Source organism: Oncorhynchus nerka, linkage group LG19, assembly GCF_034236695.1.
Source record: "Oncorhynchus nerka isolate Pitt River linkage group LG19, Oner_Uvic_2.0, whole genome shotgun sequence".
Taxonomy (NCBI): domain Eukaryota; kingdom Metazoa; phylum Chordata; class Actinopteri; order Salmoniformes; family Salmonidae; genus Oncorhynchus; species Oncorhynchus nerka.
In genome coordinates this window covers 20,963,610-20,984,947 of record NC_088414.1, presented here as the reverse complement: position 1 = coordinate 20,984,947, position 21,338 = coordinate 20,963,610, and the positions used below count along the sequence as shown (strand labels likewise).

The 21,338-nt window shown below is 43.5% G+C and overlaps 1 protein-coding gene across 1 annotated transcript in view; it reads right to left on the bottom strand.

Moving 5' to 3' along the window:
- LOC115146911 (pappalysin-1-like) overlaps positions 1–21,338 on the bottom strand; it is a 128,149-nt gene that overhangs the window by 81,588 nt on the left and 25,223 nt on the right. The window contains 4 exon segments of the mRNA XM_065004782.1: positions 5,532–6,033; positions 19,963–20,013; positions 20,016–20,083; positions 20,401–20,593. Of these exon segments, the coding sequence (XP_064860854.1) occupies positions 5,532–6,033; positions 19,963–20,013; positions 20,016–20,083; positions 20,401–20,593 (814 nt within the window).

The window sequence follows — 21,338 nt, the reverse complement described above, 5'->3', positions numbered from 1 at the left end:
AGTCGGAAGTTTACATACAACTTAGCCAAATACATTTGAAGTAAGTTTTTCATAATTTCTGACATTTCTGACATCCTCTTTTGGATGAGGGCAGCATTTTCACTTTTGGATGAATAGTGTGCCCAGAGTGAACTGCTTCCTACTCTGTCCCAGATGCTAATATACGCATATTATTATTAGTATTGGATAGAAAACACTCTGAAGTTTCTAAAACTGTTCGAATGATGTCTGTGAGTATAACAGAACTCATATGGCAGGTGAAAACCTGAGAAAAATCCAACCAGGAAGTGGGAAATCTGAGGTTTGTAGTTTTTCAAAGCTTGGCCTACCGAATACACAATGTCTATGGAGTCAAGTTGCACTTCCTACGGCTTCCACTAGATGTCAACCGTCTTTAGAAACTTGTTTCAAGCTTTTGCTATAAAGGAGGGGCTCATGAGACCTGTTTGAGTCAGTGGTCTGGCAGAGTGTCTCAGGCTCGTGACGCACGCTCCCGACAGAGTTAGCTCTCGTTCCATTGCTTTTCTTCAGACATAGGAATTCTCTGGTTGGAACATTATTGATGTTTTATGTTAAAAACATCCTAAAGATTGATTCCATGTATCGTTTGACTTGTTTCTCCGACCTGTAACGGAACTTTTTGAGTTTTTGTCTGGACGAAGTGCTCGCGTCTCATGAAGATGGATTACTGGGCTAAACACACTGTGGCTATAACAAGTGGCTATTTGGACATAAATGATGGACTGTATGGAACAAATCAGTCATTTATTGTCGAACTGGGATTCCTGGGAGTGCCTTCTGATGAAGATCATCAAAGGTAAGTGAATATTTATAGTGTTATTTCTAACTTCTGTTGACTCCAAAATGGCAGATATTTCTCTGGCTGGATTGGGCTCTTAGCACCGTTCTCAGAAGTTTAAAAAACATCTGACACAGCGGTTGCATTAAGGAGAAGTCTATCTTTAATTCTGTGAATAACACTTGTATCTTCTATCAATGTTTATTATGAGAATTTCTGCAAAATCTCCGGATGTTTTGGAATCAAAACATTACTGAACATAACGCGCCAATGTAAACTCAGATTTTTGGATATAAATACGCACATTATCGAACAAAATATACATGTATTGTGTAACATGATGTCCTATGAGTTAGTGTTAGTGATTAGTGAAAATGAATCATGTTAGTGATTCATTTTATCTATATTTCTGCTTTTTGTGACTCTTATCTGTGGCTGGAAAAATGGCTGTGTGTTTTTTTGACTTGGCTATGACCTAACATAATCATATGTTGTGCTTTCACTGTAAAGCATTTTTGAAATCGGACATGATGGGTAGATTAAAAAGATGTGTATCTTTCATTTGCTGTATTGGACTTGTTAATCCTAGTAAAAATTCCCTGTCTTAAGTCAGTTAGGATCACCACTTTATTGTAAGAATGTGAAGTGTCAGAATAATAGTAGAGAGAATGATTTATTTAAACTTTTATTTCTTTCATCACATTCCTAGTGGGTCAGAAGTTTACATACACTCAATTAATATTTGGTAGCATTGCCTTTAAATAGCCTTTAAATAGCCTTCCACAAGCTTCCCACAATAAGTTGGGTGAATTTTGGCCCATTCCTCCTGACAGAGCTAGTGTAACTGAGTCAGGTTTGTAGGCCTCCTTGCTCGTACACGCGTTTTCAGTTCTGCCCACAAATTTTCTATGGGATTGAGGTCAAGGCTTTGTGATTAGTTGTCCTTAAGCCATTCTGCCACAACTTTGGAAATATGCTTGGGGTCATTGTCCATTTGGAAGACCCATTTGCGACCAAGCTTTAACTTCCTGACTGATGTCTTGTGATGTTGTTTCAATATATCCACGTAATTTTCCTCCTTCATGATGCCATCTAGTTTGTGAAGTTAACCAGTCCCTCCTACAGCAAAGCACCCCCACAACATGATGCTGCCACCCCCGTACTTCACGGTTGGGATGGTGTTCTACGGCTTGCAAGCCTCCCCCTTTTTCCTCCAAACATAACAATGGTCATTATGGCCAACCAGTTATATTTTTGTTTCATCAGACCAGAGGACAGACCAGAGGGCTAAAAAAGTACGATCTTTGTCCCCATGTGCAGTTGCAAACCATAGTCTGACTTTTTTAAGCCGGTTTTTGAGCAGTGACTTCTTCCTTGCTGAACGGCCTTTCAGGTTATCTTGATATAGGAATTGTTTAACTGTGGATATAGATACTTTAGTACCTGTTTCCTCCAGCATCTTCATAAGGTCCTTTGATGTTGTTCTGGAGTTGATTTGCACTTTTTGAAAAGGAGGCCTACAAACCTGACTCCGTTATGCCAGCTCTGTCAGGAGGAATGGGCGAAAATTCACCCAATTTATTGTGGGAAGCTTTTGGAAGGCTAACCAAAACGTTTGACCGAAGTTAAAACTTCTTCGGGATAGGAGGCAGCATTTTCACTTTTGGATAAATAGCATGTCCAAATTCAACTTCCTGCTACTCATCCCCGGAATATAAGATATGCATATTATTAGTAGATTTGGATAGGAAACACTCTGAAGTTTCTAAAACTGTTTGAATCATGTCTGTGAGTATAACAGAACTTATGTAGCAGGCAAAACCCCGAGGACAAAAAAACATTTTTTTTGAGGTCACTGTCTTTTCAATGGGTTTTCAATTGGGAAAACAGATTTCCAAGGGACTTGTTTGCAGTTCCTACCGCTTCCACTGGATGTCACCAGTCTTTAGAAATTGGTTGAGGTTTTTCCTTTGTGTAATGAAGAATTACGGTCATCTTGAATAAGAGTCACTTGAAGTGGACTGTTTGAGAGAGGCGCATGACCAGAAAAGTTTGTTTTCTTTTTGTATTGAACACAGATCATCCCGTCTTCAATTTGATCGAATATTAACATTTAAAAATACCTAAAGTTGTATTATAAAAGTAGTTTGAAATGTTTTGGCAAAGTTTACAGGTAAGCTGTGTTTTTCTGGATAAAACTCGCTAAATAAATGTCACGAATATTACCGAAGGTGACTCCCCTTCTTGTTCGGGTGGCGCTCGGCGGTCGTCGTCGCCGGTCTACTAGCTATCGCTGATCTGTTGTTCTGTGTTCGTTTAGTTCTGTCTAATTGGTATCACCTGTTTCTTGTTTGGTTGTTAGGATAGGGTTATATATAGTCTGTTCAGCCCGCTTCTGTTTCGTGCGGGCTTGTTCTCCTGTTTCTTTGTTTGAGTGTATTTTGTTGGCATTTGGGTTTCACGCTGTCCGTTTATATTTCTGTTCATTTGTGTTTCCACTTTTGTACATGTTATGTTTCCAGGACATTAAAGCGTGTTGTTTTTCCCACATCCTTTGCTCTCTGCGCCTGACTCCACACCTCTTCACTCATTTACACGTAACAATAAATTGACATTTTGGATATATATTGACAGAATTAATCGAACAAAAGGACCATTTGTGATGTTTATGGGACATATTGGAGTGCCAACAAAAGAAGTTCGTCAAAGGTAAGGCATGAATTATATTTTTATTTCTGCGTTTTGTGTAGTGCCTGCAGGGTTGAAATATGCTACTCTCTTTGTTAACTGTTGTGCTATCATCAGATAATAGCATCTTATGCTTTTGCCAAAAAGCCTTTTTGAAATCTAACATGTTGGCTGGATTCACAACAAGTGTAACTTTAATGAAAGTTAGATTTTTATAGTATTTTATTTGAATTTGGCGCTCTGCATTTTCCCTGGCTATTGGCCAGGAAGGACGATTGCGTCCCACCTATCCCAGAGAGGTTAAACCATTTAAAGTCAATGCTACCAAATACTAATTGAGTGCATGCAAAGTTCTGACCCACTAGGAATGCGATGAAAGAAATAAAAGCTGAAATAAATTATTCTCTCTACTATTATTCTGACATTTCACATTCTTAAACTAAAGTGGTGATCTGGGGGTCCTCCCCCTGAACATAAAAAAACAAACATTTTTGTGCAATTTGATATCGTTTCTCAACAGGGAATCCATATTTACTTGACAGAACACAACCTTTTTTCTTAGGTTTTTGGCCCAATAAACAACAATGAAAGAGTACACTAGATTTTGTTTTTGCCACAATAAATTAAATTGAAAGAGTAGACTTGACTAGTGTTTCTAACTAGATCACTAATCTACCTCCTTACCTCAAAGTCCCACCCACTGTGATTGATTGACAGGTCTGAAACCCTAATAACTCTGTGACCCACAAACATCCTGCCCCCTCCCCTGACAATTCCACCCACAGTGATTGATTAACAGGCCAAACCTTTAAAGGGATAGTTCACCCAAATTACAAAATGACACATTGGTTTCCTTACCCTAATTGTCCACAGCAGCAGAGCTATTAAAATACATAACTTGACGAACAAATATCATTGTGGCAATTAAAATCTTGCAGTAAAACTGTAAATATACCTTTAATCTCAAGAGAAGACAGATTTAATGTTAAAAAGGTTATCTTACTAAAATATTCCTGATCATATAGGCCTAGTGCATTAACACCCTCTTTATCTTGCATAACAGGCATACTCAGCCTATCGTGTCTTTTCACCTATTTTCCTTCTCATGTGAACCACGCTGACAGCATGAAAGTGAAATGGCACAACACATGGCAATGCCACAGAGAGTTCTACCTTTATCTAGTCACCACATTCCATGAAAGCAAAGCACAAAACTCAACTGTGCACAGATAATGCCATCAACAAGACATTTGTTTTCCCCAGCAACTCCATGGAACTTGGAAAAAAACTAATGCGGCTATCAATGAATGACCTTTGACTTGAGAAATGGATGCTGGGCAGTGGATTTGAAACCACCAAACTGGTGATGGCCCACTAATATGCCTGAGGGTCTTCCAAAAGAACACATTGAAACATCATGACACTTATATTTATAGGAGACATTTTCATAGAGGTTTCTTATTTGGGATTTTAAAAGGCATTGCTTCCGACCCCAAAACAAAATTAAGTAAAAAATATGTATTTATACCAGTGCAAAATATCACTCCGCCCAGGCCTGGGCCAGAGAGCGGGGAGGTAGGCTTAGGCCCATTCTAGAGGGGAGATATACAGAGCCCACAGCCCAGATCCCTGATGCCTGGCTGGGGTAGACAGAGGCTGGGCCAGGAAGACCACATCAGCTGCCCTTCTGGACACAGGCAGGCAGGCTTGCAGGCCCAGGCTTAAATCCGCCTGCAGCTGCAGTGCTTTCCTCGGCATATTAAATTTGGCTCCGTTCACCCCCTGACCAAGAACAACTTAGTGCAAAAATAAGAGTGTTTTCCCCCAACACAGGGTCAATGAGGAGATTGGGCTCGGGATCAGATTAATTGGCTGTGTGACAAGATAGAGCTTACTACACAATTTCTCACCTATTAAGTAGAGAACGCAGCAATCCTGAGGTATCATTAACCTACACCAGGCCTATACACTACAACCCACACAGTCAACGCATTCAAAGTCACGTGTAACTGACAGTAAACAGCCAACCACCCTAGTCTCTCACCTGTCAGTGTATCGCCTGGCAGGGTTGTTCAACAGCACGCCATGGGGGGTATGGGAGAATGGCGGCTGACGCAGCAGTCGGTGGATGAGTGGCTTGCAGTGGCGGCACAGCGGGCAGTCAGGCTTGGACGCCAGTAGGGTGGCATCAATCTCCAGATGCTGCTCCATGGTGAAGAACTGCACGCCGTACACCTCCTCCTCCACGTCCAGCTTCAGCGTCAGCGGCGCATCACAGAACACGTTACTAGGACCCAACGAGAGGTTGTTTCCACTGACGGTCAGGAGCAGGATGTTGTGGATGGCGGGAAGGGCCATCTCCTCGGGGCTGAAGAAGGTGACCCACACGGTGAGGGAGTCGGGTACTAGTGGGTGGGGGAACTCCAGCTGGAGCATGCAACCCTGCAGGGGGCACTCAGACAGCCCCACAACCCACTGCTCGATGCCGGCGTTGGGGCTCCAGGTACGCACGCTGGGCTCACATGCCTGCTCCACGTCTGGAGGTCCTAGGGGTCAAAAGGACAAGGACCCAGCAGATCAGACATAACTTATAATAATACATGTATTTATTTGATATAGCACTTTTCATTTTCACATGAGCATCATGTGTGATTGTTTGAATGTGTTTGTAGGCAGGGAAGGGCTAGAGTATAGATGTGAGCATCATGTGTGATTGTTTGAATGTGTTTGCAGGCAGGCAGGGAAGGGCTAGAGCACCGTAGGTGCTTGCCTACGGAGCTGTGAGGGGAACGGCACCTCAGTACCTCCAGGCTCTGATCAGGCCCTACACCCAAACAAGGGCACTGCGTTCATCCACCTCTGGCCTGCTCGCCTCCCTACCACTGAGGAAGTACAGTTCCCGCTCAGCCCAGTCAAAACTGTTCGCTGCTCTGGCCCCCCAATGGTGGAACAAACTCCCTCACGACGCCAGGACAGCGGAGTCAATCACCACCTTCCGGAGACACCTGAAACCCCACCTCTTTCAGGAATACCTAGGATAGGATAAAGTAATCCTTCTCACCCCCCCTTACTAGATTTAGATGCACTATTGTAAAGTGGCTGTTCCACTGGATGTCTTAAGGTGAACGCACCAATTTGTAAGTCGCTCTGGATAAGAGCGTCTGCTAAATGACTTAAATGTAATGTAATGTGAGCATAGAGTGTGATTGTTTGAATGTGTTTGCAGGCAGGGAAGGGCTAGAGCATAGATGTGAGCATAGAGTGAGATTGTTTGAATGTGTTTGCAGGCAGGGAAGGGCTAGAGCATAGATGTGAGCATAGAGTGTGATTGTTTGAATGTGTTTGCAGGCAGGGATGAGCTAGAGTATAGATGTGAGCATAGAGTGTGATTGTTTGAATGTGTTTGCAGGCAGGGAAGGGCTAGAGCATAGATGTGAGCATAGAGTGTGCTGTAGCTGAGGGTGCTATGATTTGTATATGGGGGATTCTACAGAAGTGGTGTGAATTGCTGTCCCGCCCACAAGTCAGTCTCCAAATCTGCGACATTCATTCCTATCATCATATGTACTAATTCAACCCAAAATCTTAAATTCATATAGCACAAAGTCATTTGTACTAATATTATAAATTCAATCAATCAACAAGTTTCAGATTCATACAATCAACACTGAACATTTTACAAAGAACAATAGAGATTATATTTCTCTAAATTCAATTGAAAGATTTTGAAAATCAAGTTAAAAATCATGTTTTGACTATTTTGGTAATTTGGTATGCAAATAACATTTATAAAATGCATGTGTAATAGAATGTTAATCAAAATGATCACTACTATGCATTCTTTCCCCTTAACCGCAACTCTTTCACTGTGTTTCAGTAGTGACACATTTAGCGGGGTGGTAAGGAATTCAGGTAAATGTGTCAAATGTGCAATACAAACAAAGTGTGTAAGTAGTATACAGATGTAGTAGCTTAATTTGATCACTATTTTGTTGCAAACTTGTAGTATATTTGAGTTTTAAAAATACTTATAATGGTTGTAATGTCCATGAATTATAATTCACATAATAATTCACATTTCCTGTTGCTGCGGGATTATCCTACATCTGAGGACATTTATCCCCCGAAGAGGTCGGGTGGTGGTGGATGCCCTCCCCCCCGCCCTAAACAACTAAAAGGATCCTACATCTGTGTGTTTATGCTGCAATAGTTTGTGTCAGGGGTTAGGGTCAGTCTGTTATATATCTGGAGTATTTCTCCTGTCTCAACCAGTGTCCTTTGTGAATTTAAGTATGCTCCCTCTAATTCTCTCTCATTCATTCTCATTCTCTCTTCTCTCAGACGACCTGAGCCCTAGGACTACCTGGCCTGACGACTCCTTGCTTTCCCCAGTCCACCGGGGCATGCAGCTACTCCAATTTCAACTGTTCTAACTGCGGCTATGGAACCCTGACCTGTTCACTGGACATGCTACCTTGTCTCGGACCTGCTGTTTTGGACTCTAACTCTGAATGATTGGCTATGAAAAGCCAACTGACATTTACTCCTGAGGTGCTGACCTGTTGCACCCTCGAATAACACTGTGATTATTATTATATGACCCTGCTGGTCATCTATTAACATTTGAACATCTTGGCCATGTTCTGTTATAATCTCCACCTGGCACAGCCAGAAGAGGACTGGCCACCCCTCATAGCCTGGTTCCTCTCTAGGTTTCTTCCCAGGTTCCTGCCTTTCTAGGGAGTTTTTCCTAGCCACCGTGCTTCTACATCTGCATTGCTTGCTGTTTGAGGTTTTAGGCTGGGTTTCTGAACAGCACTTTGTTACACCGGCTAATGTAAAAAAGGCTTTATAAATACATTTGATTGATTGATTATTGTTTGTTGGAAGATGTGTGCTGAAAGTTGGGGAGAAATAGGACACAATTTATACCACGTCTGTAGAACAAGGCATTTAGAACAGTGGTCTGGCTGACTACACATGGATGAGGTCAGTGAAGTATCAGGGCTGAATGAGCTGTTGACTTTTCTCAGCAATGGACTATATGCGGCAGACAGAGGACTGAGTTCATTGCCAGTAAAGCAGTGGAGGCAGCAGACTAGCTGCAGACTGAGGTGTGTTCCTACTGAGAGGGGCCCTGCACAGGGTTCTCACTTTAGCATATGTCATTACAACCCCAAACAGCGCCCCTCCAGCCATATTTGGAGTCCACAGATACCTTGTATTATCCAGAGTGACGTACACCAACATTCATCAAGTGCTTTGAGAAGCCCAACGCCGCAGACACTGTGTTCTCCCTGTTTTCCTTTTGTGCACTTCCAAACTGGCAACCAACAAAACCCATTTGCTAACCTCATTTCTGGGCACTGCACATAATTCCAGTGTTTAATCAAGTGAGCACCGAATTCGGTTTCCAGGCCACATTATCTTAACACATGTATTGTAAGCGTCTGTGTGGCCAGAATAGAGGTCAAAAAGAAAAGAAACTGAGGAACTGAGATGCTCTTACAGTTTGTACCCAGCCCCCTTTCTCTCTCTCTCTCTCTCTCTCTCTCTCTCTCTCTCTCTCTCTCTCTCTCTCTCATTCTGTGGTGAGTTTTTCATTTACATTTTGAGGAAAGGAGTTTTAGCCACTGACAATGTGTTGTAATGTCAGCTGTTATGGTGGGCTGTCCTCCTGCTTTGGAACTCCTGCTACGGATGCCAGAGGTTAGAGATTTACGATGAGACAGGATAGACATGTATAAAGATTATATGAATGCTTGGCAAGACCCAAGTCTATTTTTCAACACTGTAGAATTACCAGTACAGTCATTTTATCTTTCAAATCCAACTAAAACAGCACCTGCAATGACTTCTCATCTGAATTTTTCATTAAGGTTAAATCTACTCGCTGGTATATAAACAGCTCTGAAGCGTTTGACCTAGCCTTGCCTCCCAGGCTGCTGAAAGGCCCCAAGGGTGATCAGACAATCCAAACCTGGCCTTTGAATAAGAACCCTTGCTTTCTCACTTGATTAGCTAATCCCACCGGGGTATTAGCCTGTCTAGGAGAGCTCTCGTTCTAGGAAAGGGGGAAAGAGACATTGGGCGGAATTCCAGCTTAATTGCAGTAGGGTTGAATGTGGAGCACTGTGTCTGTGTGCCAGGGCCCTTCGGCATTATGTGGGAATCAGACGGTGTAGAGTCGTGGAGCGCTGGGAAAAGGGGACTGGAATTGACTGGGATACGGATGGATAAACATAGAGGGATATGTCCGGGCACGCACTCTGCTTTCTAAGAAAGGGGCCTGCCTCTCCTTCGTGTGTCACACTCTCGATAGCACACACACAACAGACTGACTGTCTGACTTGCACTGAGGTAACCGTTGTCCTCCACTTTAATGGCCACAGCCACCCATTTTTGCAAACATCAATTCATACCATGACCCCTAACTAGAGGGCATGAGAGTAACCACAATGGAAATATGTCTTGCTCACTTGTATTTTGTCCCTTGACAGCCATACGGTGTCAATTAATCAATCAAGCGATCCCGCATAGCAGTCAATCTTCAAGAACTTCCTCTAGTACAGTGTTGGGTTCCCGAGTGGCGCAGCGGTCTAAGGCATCACTGCAGACCCTGGTTCGATCCCGGGCTGTATCACAACCAGCCGGGATCGGGTGTCCCATAGGGCGATTGGCCCAGCGTCGTCCTGGCTAGGGTTTGGCCGGTGTAGGCCATCATTGTAAAGAAGAATTTGTTCTTAACTGACTTCCGTGGTTAAACAAAGGGTTAAATACAACACAAAAAATACATAGAAATAGTCTTGAAGGGAAAAAAATGTCAGTCAGTCATTTATTCCATCTCTCTGCATGTGATATCTGCAGTGTAAACAGTTGGTGAGGGATGGAGAACGTGGTGAGGGAGGGAGAGTGATGGGGAAAGCAGAAGGTCTAAAGGAGAGGAGGTGACACTGACAGTCCGGCTCCTCTCTTCTCCCTCCGCCTGGGGACTTTCCGCATATTTCCTTCAGCACACATCCACTGTGCCTCTCCTTCTATTCCAGATCAAACCTCGTTGGCCTCCACTCAACATCCCAATGTAAAAAAATAAAAATGAACTTGTCCTGGTGTGCGGATGCTTTTATATAGTGCAACTCTGGAACACCTTAAAGGGATACTTTGGTATTTGGCATGCTAGCAGATACCCATAGACTTCCAGTCGTTGCCCTAACGCTAATTAGTATTGGCTTGCGTAACTACTGTACCTATAACTTCCTTCATACTACACACAGATACATAAAAATGGTTCATCTGACTCTGGGGAAGGAGATACATGTCCTCATTGCCAAAATCACAAAGTATCACTTTAAGGCAGTATCGCTTAAGATCAGGTAGCGCGCTCCAGGATTGACATTCTCCAGAATAAGTGAGTGTGCTGTACGTGCATGGCTGCGCATATCCAATAGCCCTCCATCCACAAATCATTATCTCATGACCATCATAAAGTGCTAGTTGAGATGAAGCAGGGGAAGCTGCTCTTTCTCTTTAGGTACTTTGTGTCTGAACTCTGTGACCCTGAGTCCCTGCAGTGTGCAGCCCTGGCAGCAATGGAGCAGAGACCAATGAATGTAACCCCTGTTCTCCCAGACAGACAGTGAGAGCACACACACACCAAATATTCACACACAAACACATGGTATCACGTAATGCAGCGAGGCTTGACACTGCCCCGCCTTCAAAGGAGGGCGATGCTAATGAAAGCATGGCCCGACATCTGGGCCAGAGTCAGACAGGAACACTTTAGCGATGCACGGCTCAGTGCAGCAGCACATACACGCACAAATACACGCACAAATACACGCACAAATACACGCACAAATACACACACAAATACACGCACAAATACACGCACAAATACACGCACAAATACACGCACAAATACACGCACAAATACACACACAAATACACACACAAATACACACACAAATACACGCACAAATACACACACAAATACACACACAAATACACACACAAATACACACACAAATACACACACAAATACACACACAAATACACGCACAAATACACACACAAATACACACACAAATACACACACAAATACACACACAAATACACACACAAATACACACACAAATACACGCACAAATACACGCACAAATACACACACAAATACACACACAAATACACACACAAATACACACACAAATACACACACACACACAAATACACACACACACACACACACACACACACACACACACACACACACACACACACACACACACACACAATACCCCATAATGACGAACTAAAACATGTTTTAAGACATTTTTGCAAATTCATAAAGATATTCATAGATATTCATACTCCTGGGTCAATACACGTTAGAATCACCTTTGGCAGCAATTGCAGCTGTGAGTCTTTCTAGGTAAGTTTCTAAGAGCTTTGCACACATGGATTGTATAATATTTGCACATATAATTGTTTAATTCATCAAGCTCTTTCAAGTTGTTTGTTGATTATTGCTACACAGCCATTTTCAAGATTTTCAAGCCAACTTAAGTTAAAACTGTAACTAGGCCACTCAGGAACATTCAATGTCCTCTTGCTAAGCAACTCCAATATATATTTGGCCTTGTGTTTTAGGTTCTCGTCCTGCTGAAAGGTGAATTTGTCTCGTAGTGTCTGTTGGAAAACAGACTGAACTAGGTTTTCTTTTTTTTCAGTTTTACTTTAGTGCCTTATTACAAACAGGATGCATGTTTTGGAATATTTATTTTCTGCACAGCTGGGGTTCCTAAACCTTTTTGGCCCACGATTCCATTTTGATATCTTAAAGGTTTTGCGACCCCAACCATGTCAAAACAAATGATGTAGGCCTAATTAACAGCCAATGATTATTTGGAGCTATGGCAGTCAATTTAAAAAACATTCTAACAGTACTTTTGATTGTCTTCTCAACTCACTATCACATACTTTTACTCTGGGGCTATGACAGTCAATAGCAAATTAGTTTGACTTAATGTATATTATCTCACCACCACTAATGAGATGGGTGTGCTTGAAGCATGTCGTGTCGGAGGTTCTCAAAGTCTGTGGGCGTGGTTGACAGTGTGCACCTCATCTCTGCTGTCACATCCAACCTGGCTTGATATTTGGCTTTAAGACAGAGCACCGAGTCCAGCTTCACACAGATGTGAGCGGGCGAAGGATACCATGAGTTTTATGGTGCTTTCAAGACAGCTGGGAACTCAGAAAATACGAGTTCAAATCATGACGTCAGTGATCTTCAGGTCAGAAAGTCAGAGCTCTAGAAAGTGGCCAGAGTTCCCGAGTTGGATGACCGTTCAATACAATTTTTCCCAGTCTGATCTCTTTTTTTCCCCAAGTTCCCAGATGTCTTGACCGCAATGAAGTCGGATGTTGGAGATTTCCAAATTCCCAGTTATGGTATTCCCTTTGTGTCAGGAACCAAAACTCCTCCATCGTGACCTGTGAACGTGTTTTCTGCAGCTTTCGGTCACATGACAGCTCAATCAGCTGTCAACTGGACCAGGATCACAGTCAAACGGATTGGGAAGTAGGTCCCAAAGTGGTCTTCCACGTGTTGGAGGTGAGCAGTCATCACTCGTGTGGGACACTTACTGATGCTGTTTTCGTTGCACAGCCGTGGGAAAGGTGCATGGTTAGCTTTTGAAAGACTCTCTCTCCAATAAGAGTTCTTTCCTCTGAATTCACTGATTCGGTCACTCATCTGAGGAATGTTTTTGTGTTTCCCCTGCATGCTTGCGTTCAGTTCGTTCAGTTTCCCAAATATGTCTGTTATTTTCGCAAGGAGTGTTTCTTTACATTACAAAGAAAGTCAACTAAGTCTGTTTTTCTTTACATCCATTGTTAATGACAACAGTTCCTCTCTCAATGCTCTGACCCCATATCTCCAACTAGTTTTGCAAACAGGTGTGTGCCCAGTGGATGTGGTTAAATGTAGTTTACAATCGAAGTTACCTGCTGCAGTATATCTCAGAGTTCCGTGCTCAGCGCTTTTGCCACCACTTGCTCTCCGTGTATCATACAATGCGTCCATAATGGCAGAGGGAGACACATTCATAACTAGAGTGAAGAGGCCTGCCCACCGTCCCGCTATAGATTGAGCCCCAACTGTACAAAAGCCCACCATTTAATCCCATGGAATCTGTTTTTCATCAATATAGCCACGCAGGACACTGAACATCCCCTGTGCCGTTTCATGCTCAGGAAATGTGAGACAGAACAATATGTCCTCATTAATAGCATGATCGTGGACTTCAGGAAACAGCAGAGGGAGCAACCCCCTATCCACATTGACAGGGCAACAGTGGAGATGGTGGAATGTTTCAAGTTCCTCGGCGTACATATGATTGACAAACTGAAATGGTCCACCCAAACAGACAGTGAGGTGAAGAAGGCACAACAGCGCCTCTTCAACTTTTAGAGGCGGGAAAAAATTTGGCTTGGCACCTAAAACCCTCTTTTACAGATGCACAATTGAGAGCATCCTGTCGGGCTGTATCACCGCCTGGTACGGCAACTGCACCGCCCACAACAGCAGGGCTCTCCAGAGGGGCATCACCGGGGGCAAACTACCTGCCCTCCAAGTCTGTTTATGTTGGCAGCAGCCTCTCTGTGCTAATGATGGCTATTTAACAGTCTGATGGCCTTGAGATAAAAGCTGTTTTTCAGTCTCTACGTGCTTCTACACCTGCATTGCTTGCTGTTTGGGGTTTTAGGCTGGGTTTCTGTACAGAACTTTGAGATATCAGCTGATGTACAAAGAGCTATATAAATACATTTGATTTGATTTGACACCTACAGCACCCAATGTCACAGGAAGGCCAAAAAGAGCTATTGCTTATTCACCCCACTATCATCCAGAAGATGAGGTCAGTACAGGTGCATCAAAGCTGGGACCGAGAGACTGAAAAACAGCTTTTATCTCAAGGCCATCAGACTGTTAAATAGCCATCACTAGCACAGAGAGGCTGCTGCCAACATAAACAGACTTGAAATCATTGGCCACTTTAATAAATGGAATACTAGTCACTGTCTTGTATTACTCATCTCATATGTATATACTGTATTCTATACTATCTACTGTATCTTAGCCTATTCCGCAATGACATTGCCCATCCATATACACTGCTAAAAAACTAATGGGAACACTAAAATAACACATCCTAGATCTGAATGAATGAAATATTCTTATTAAATACTTTTTCTTTACATAGTTGAATGTGCTGACAACCAAATCACACAACAATTATGGAAATGGAAATCAAATTTATCAACCCATGGAGGTCTGGATTTGGAGTCACACTCAAAATTAAAGTGGAAAACCACACTACAGGCTGATCAAACATTGATGTAATGTCCTTAAAACAAGTCAAAATGAGGCTCAGTAGTGTGTGTGGCCTCCACGTGCCTGTATGACCTCCCTACGCCTGGGCATGCTCCTGATGAGGTGGCGGATGGTCTCCTGAGGGATCTCCTCCCAGATCTGGACTAAAGCATCCGCCAACTCCTGGACAGTCTGTGGTGCAACGTAGCGTTGGTAGATGGAGCGAGACATGATGTCCCAGATGTGCTCAATTGGATTCAGGTCTGGGGAACGATTGGGCCAGTCCATAGCATCAATGCCTTCCTCTTGCAGGAACTGCTGACACACTCCAGCCACATGAGGTCTAGCATTGTCTTGCATTAGGAGGAACCCAGGGCCAACCGCTCCAGCATATGGTCTCACAAGGGGTCTGAGGATCTCATCTCGGTACCTAATGGCAGTCAGGCTACCTCTGGCGAGCACATGGAGGGCTGTGCGGCTCCCCAAAGAAATGCCACCGCACACCATGACTGACCCATCGCCAAACCGGTCATGCTGGAGGATGTTGCAGGCAGCAGAACGTTCTCCACGGCGTCTCCAGACTCTGTCACGTCTGTCACATGTGCTCAGTGTGACCCTGCTTTCATCTGTGAAGAGCACAGGGCGCCAGTGGCGAATTTGCCAATCTTGGTGTTCTCTGGCAAATGCCAAACGTCCTGCACGTGTTGGGCTGTAAGCACAACCCCCACCTGTGGACGTCGGGCCCTCATACCACCCTCATGGAGTCTGTTTCTGACCGTTTGAGCAGACACATGCACATTTGTGGCCTGCTGGAGGTCATTTTGCAGGGCTCTGGCAGTGCTCCTCCTGCTCCTCCTTGCACAAAGGCGGAGGTAGCGGTCCTGCTGCTGGGTTGTTGCCCTCCTATGGCCTCCTCCACGTCTCCTGATGTACTGGCCTGTCTCCTGGTAGCGCCTCCAAGCTCTGGACACTACTCTGACAGACACAGCAAACCTTCTTGCCACAGCTCGCATTGATGTGCCATCCTGGATGAGCTGCACTACCTGAGCCACTTGTGTGGGTTGTAGACTCCGTCTCATGCTACCACTAGAGTGAAAGCACCGCCAGCATTCAAAAGTGACCAAAACATCAGCCAAGAAGCATATGAACTGAGAAGTGGTCTTTGGTTATCACCTGCAGAACCACTCCTTTATTGGGGGTGTCTTGCTAATTGCCTATAATTTCCACCTGTTGTCTATTCCATTTGCACAACAGCATGTGAAATTTATTGTCAATCAGTGTTGCTTCCTAAGTGGACAGTTTGATTTCACAGAAGTGTGATTGACTTGAAGTTACATTGTGTTGTTTAAGTGTTCCCTTTATTTTTTTGAGCAGCGTATTTATATACTTTTAATTCCATTACTTTACTGAGATTTGTGAGTATCAGGTATTTGTTGTGAAATTGTTAGATATTACTTGTTAGATATTGCTGCACTGTTGGAACTAGAAGCACAAGCATTTTGCTACGCACGCAATAGCATCTGATAGACATGTGTATGTGACCAATACAATTTGATTTGATTTGAACGATTCAAGTCCAACAGTCAAGAGCAGCTCATGATCTAAGTACGCTCTCTAGTATAATTTTATATTTCAAGTCACCACTGGCCTCATGGTGTAATCCCTGAGCGGTTTCCTTCCATGTATCTTTGTGGTGACTGGGTGTATTGATCCACCATCCAAAGTGTAAATAATAACTTCACCATGCTCAAAGGGGTATTTAATGTCGGCTTTTTAAAAATGTTTTGCCATCCCCCAATAGATGCCCTTATTTCCGAGGCGAGGATCATCTCCCTGGTCTTTGTGGTTGAATCTGTGTTTGAAATGTACTGCTCGACTGAGGAATATTACAGATAATGTGGGGCACAAAGATGAGGCAGTCTTTCAAAAAGTCCATGCAACTTATGATGTGATTTGTTAAGCACATTTTTACTGCTGAACATATTTAGGCTTGGCATAACAAAGAATTTGAATATTTATGGATTCAAGTTATTTCAGCTTTTAAAATTTGATGAATTTCTAAATATTTCTAAAAACATAATTCCATTATGGGGTATTGTGTGTAGGCCAGTGACACAAAATCTCAATTTAATCCATTTAAAAGTCAGGCTGTAACACAATAAAATGTGGAAAAAGTCAAGTGGTGTGAATACTTTTTGAAGGCACTGTATACTTTACATGTATGCACACACATCCCAGGCCTTTCACATACATCCACACATTCTCCTGGTTCCAACCAGCTGCAAAATCCTCCTCATGAACCACATGCAATTCACTTAACTATCTTGGGTGGTTTCCACATGGTTTCTTCCCTCAATTTTTTCATCCTCTTCCCCCAGCCATATTTCTTGTGGGTCTAGAGCAGTAAAGATTTACTAGGGGTGCTCCAGCTCTCTCTCTGACCACGCCAGGGTTTCCTGTGGTGTGAGGACACAAGCCACGGGACTGACAGGTGTCAGGCGTGTTACACACACACACACATACGCACAAATGCGCACATGTACACCTGTACATGCCCATTCACACACACATGCCTGGACATGCCCACCATCCCTTGCAAACACGCACACACACACACCAGTGGAGGCTGGTTGGAGGAGCTATGGGAAGACAGGCTCATTGTAATGGCTGGAATGGAATAAATGGAACAGTATAAAACACATCAAACATATGGAAGGCACATGTTTGACTCCGTTCCATTTATTCCATTCCAGACATTACTATTTAGCCCATCCTTAAATAGCTCCTCTCACCAGCCTCCACTGACACACACCAATACTTCAACCACACATACACACACTAATGGTATTGGCATTATGCTTGCTTGCATCGTCGGGATGTCTGTGGGTGGCAGTTACTTGACTGCCATAAGCTGTCACTTCTGCAGAGACAATGCGCTCACACACACCACACACACACACACAAAGCCAGCTGTTAGGAGCCTGTGATGGACTAGCATCGGCGTGTAAACAAGGGAGTGGAAATCTGCTGCTTGCTAACATGGAGAGCTTCCAATCGGGAAATCAGAGAGAGGTTTACACACAGCACAGCGGACAAGCCCAGACATGCCTCTCACACACACTGTAGCCTGTGTGGAGCAAGGACTTTTCAAACAGACACACACACAGAAACGTGCGCAAGCGCGCACAAGCACGCACACGCACACACCGTTCTAGCGCCCGTCTGATCCCGAGCCATGTGCTGTCGGACACCTGCCAAGCTGATCAGATCTCACTGGATTCTACAGACTCTAGCTCTGACCCTGAAAGACTGCAGCATTTTATAATGAGTTCACAACCACAGAATAACAATGGAATAACTTTGAAGGTTGGGGAACTGGGCCATCGTGGCATCTCTATCAACATACCAGTAGGGGCCATTTATTCCTTATCAGTTGATTTCTTATCAGAGGACCTAGGAGAGTGTTTTAAGACCTCTGTATCTCTATATCTAGACTAGATTGAATAGACTGATCTAGTACTGCTCTAGTCGTAATAGCTGTTAGCTGTGAATTGAACTTCCAGTAGACTTGGTATGTGATAATAATGGCAGATTTACTGACGCACAGATACACACACTGATACACACACTGAAATACACACTGAAACACACTCTGAACAATGCTTACTACTGCAGCTGCCAGAACCAGCTAGCGGTCAGAGGTACACAGCTGTGCAGACTATTTATAAAGGCCAAATTCCACCTCCCTAAAATCCACTGCATGAGCTGGGGGAGAGAGGGGGAGAAAAATACATCCTATTTTGGGAATGCTGCTGATTGTAGCATTAGCTGTCCTCAATTTCCCTGATAACAAATGGGGAAAATTACATTACAGACACGATCCGAGAAGAGCTCTCCCCAGTTCCCACCATGCCTGTCGCTGTGAGCCCACGTTTGGGATTTCTGGGATACGGAATCTCCATTCCCTTATGAACGCAGGCTCAACTTTCACTCCCTCTGCATCTCTCAGCTCGTGTCAAGGGCTGTGACTCAGATGAATAATTTGCATCTTTGGGGCTCGACTCTGCGACCATATGATTAGCATGTTTGAGAGTTGACTCAGAAGCCAAAATAAAGCAAGATACTGGCTTAGAGGGAATAGTGAGATTTGATAATGTGGGGAAGATACTATCAGCAAGAGAAAAATGAGAGGAGGGGTGATTTGACAGAAGGAGGATTCATAGGAGGAAGAAGTTCAGGTGTGTTATTGACAGGGGTTACATTGACAATGTGTGTGAGGTGTGGGAGGTGGGTGGGTTGGTTGGTGGACATGTCTTATAAGGCAGGGTGGGTGGTACACAGTAGCTACTGTATGTGCTGTATGTTCTGGGGTAGGATGGTTAGAATCCAGGCGAGTAAATGTAAATGAAGTGAGTAAGGAGAAGTACACTGAGATGTGAAGTTTACAGAGGTTTTAGTGATGAATGGAGGACGTAAATGAGGTGGGTAAGTTGTTTTGGCCTGGGTGAGACAGAGATGAGAGCCAGTGGGCAACAGTAGGCCCTGAGTTTGTCCAGTCAGTCAGAGAAACAGACAGACAGGCGTGTGGTAATAAATAACCCAGGATATAGTGGTCTTACCTTCTACCAGCTCTCACAGTCTCATGTCAGAATTAGACATTCATCCATGTTTGTCAAACGTCAAATTTTGAAGTTATTGCAAATGTCAAATTTCTAAGTGTTTAAAGTTAAGTTAAGGCATTAACCCCACATTTTTAAGGTTAGTATTAAGTTCAGGCATTATATCCAAATTCTTACGGTTAGGCATTAACTCCGAATGGTTAAGGTAAGGGTAAAGGTTTGGGGATAGGCTTAAAACAAAAATACACAAAAAAATGTATATCGCTGGATTTGAACGTGCAACCTTTGGAATCAGAGGCATATGCTTACACCCATCCGTCATCCCTGTCCACAATGCCCTATCAAAACCAATACCTACTTGAAGGTAACAGCGCTCACTGTTGCCCCTAGTGGCCGGTTTCCACATCATCTTCTGAAGTCCTCAGACATGGATGGACGTGGAATACTGACTTGTAATCACGGGTGACCTGGCTGCTTACCTTCGGCCTCGCGGGGGCTCCAGTGTCCAGAGGGGGCGCAGGGTCGGGGGACGAGGAGTTGGATGCGTATTCCATCAGTACCCGGCCCTCTGTGCATTTATCACACACTGATCCCACTTCTCTAGGAAACCAACAGACAGGCACACCAACCAACTTAGATACAGTTTATATGGAAACACACTTACTTTGATACAGTTTATATGGAAACAAACTCAGATACAGTCCAATTGGACTGGCCCTCATTTAAATACAGGCCATATAGACATGCAGGTACTACTCACTTAGATACAGTCAAAATAGAGAGGTGTTAATTTAGATGTGATCCAAACAGACAGTCAACCCATTTATCCAAAATATCTCCAGGTCCTTTGCAGAGTGGAGGTCAATGCAAAAATATCCCCATTGTGCTGCCTGCCCCATTCGTCCAGCTAATTTCACCTGTCGTAGAAGTGGCCGGAAATAGGCGGGAACCACTCCAGGGTAATGGCGGCATGCTCTTGCTCCACCACTTGGGGTGCCATGGGCACAGGGGGTGGCTTGGGATCGGGCTGCCACGTCTGGTAGATCAGGTCCAGGTAGCAGTGCATCCGGGCAACTTGGTTGGAGGTGAAAGAGTTCGTACAGTCGTCATCTACGTGGAAGAGATCAGATCAGAAAGTTTAATATGATGGTTTGTAGATTATGTATTCACGTAAACTAAGTGAGATTTAGAATGTATTTTTTTTTAGAGCAGGTTAAAGGTTAAAGGTTGAATTAACCAATAGGGCAAGGTTAGGGAAGCCCTTAGAAGTAATGTACATGTATACATACAGTAGATAGAAAAACAGGGCCTGGTATATACATGGTCTGTAGCAATGTTATTAAGAGAAGAGATATTCTTAAAGTCTCTACAGGTCCATGACCTGAACATACATTAGAATATATCGAGTGTGTTTTTCCAATGCAATGTCCTTGCTACATTCCACACCTGCCAAGGTACACATACTCAGGGTCAGCATACTGTATGGTTGGACATTCCTACAGATGTAGAATTCTAATTTGAGACAGTTTGCTACAGCAGGAAAATAATCCTGCAGCAACAGGAAATGTGAATTATTATGTGGATAATAGGGGTTGATATATTTCTGAAATTTCAAGGTGGAAATAACAAACTTCAGAATACTTTTAAAACCTCAAATAAGCTACAAGTTATACATTTGCTGCATTGCAGGGAAGTTCTCCTGCAACAGGGTGATACAATTCAGACCCTACATCTTTTTTTATTTGTATTTTTTACCTTTATTTTACTAGGCAAGTCAGTTAAGAACAAATTCTTATTTTCAATGACGGCCTAGGAACAGTGGGTTAACTGCCTGTTCAGGGGCAGAATGACAGAT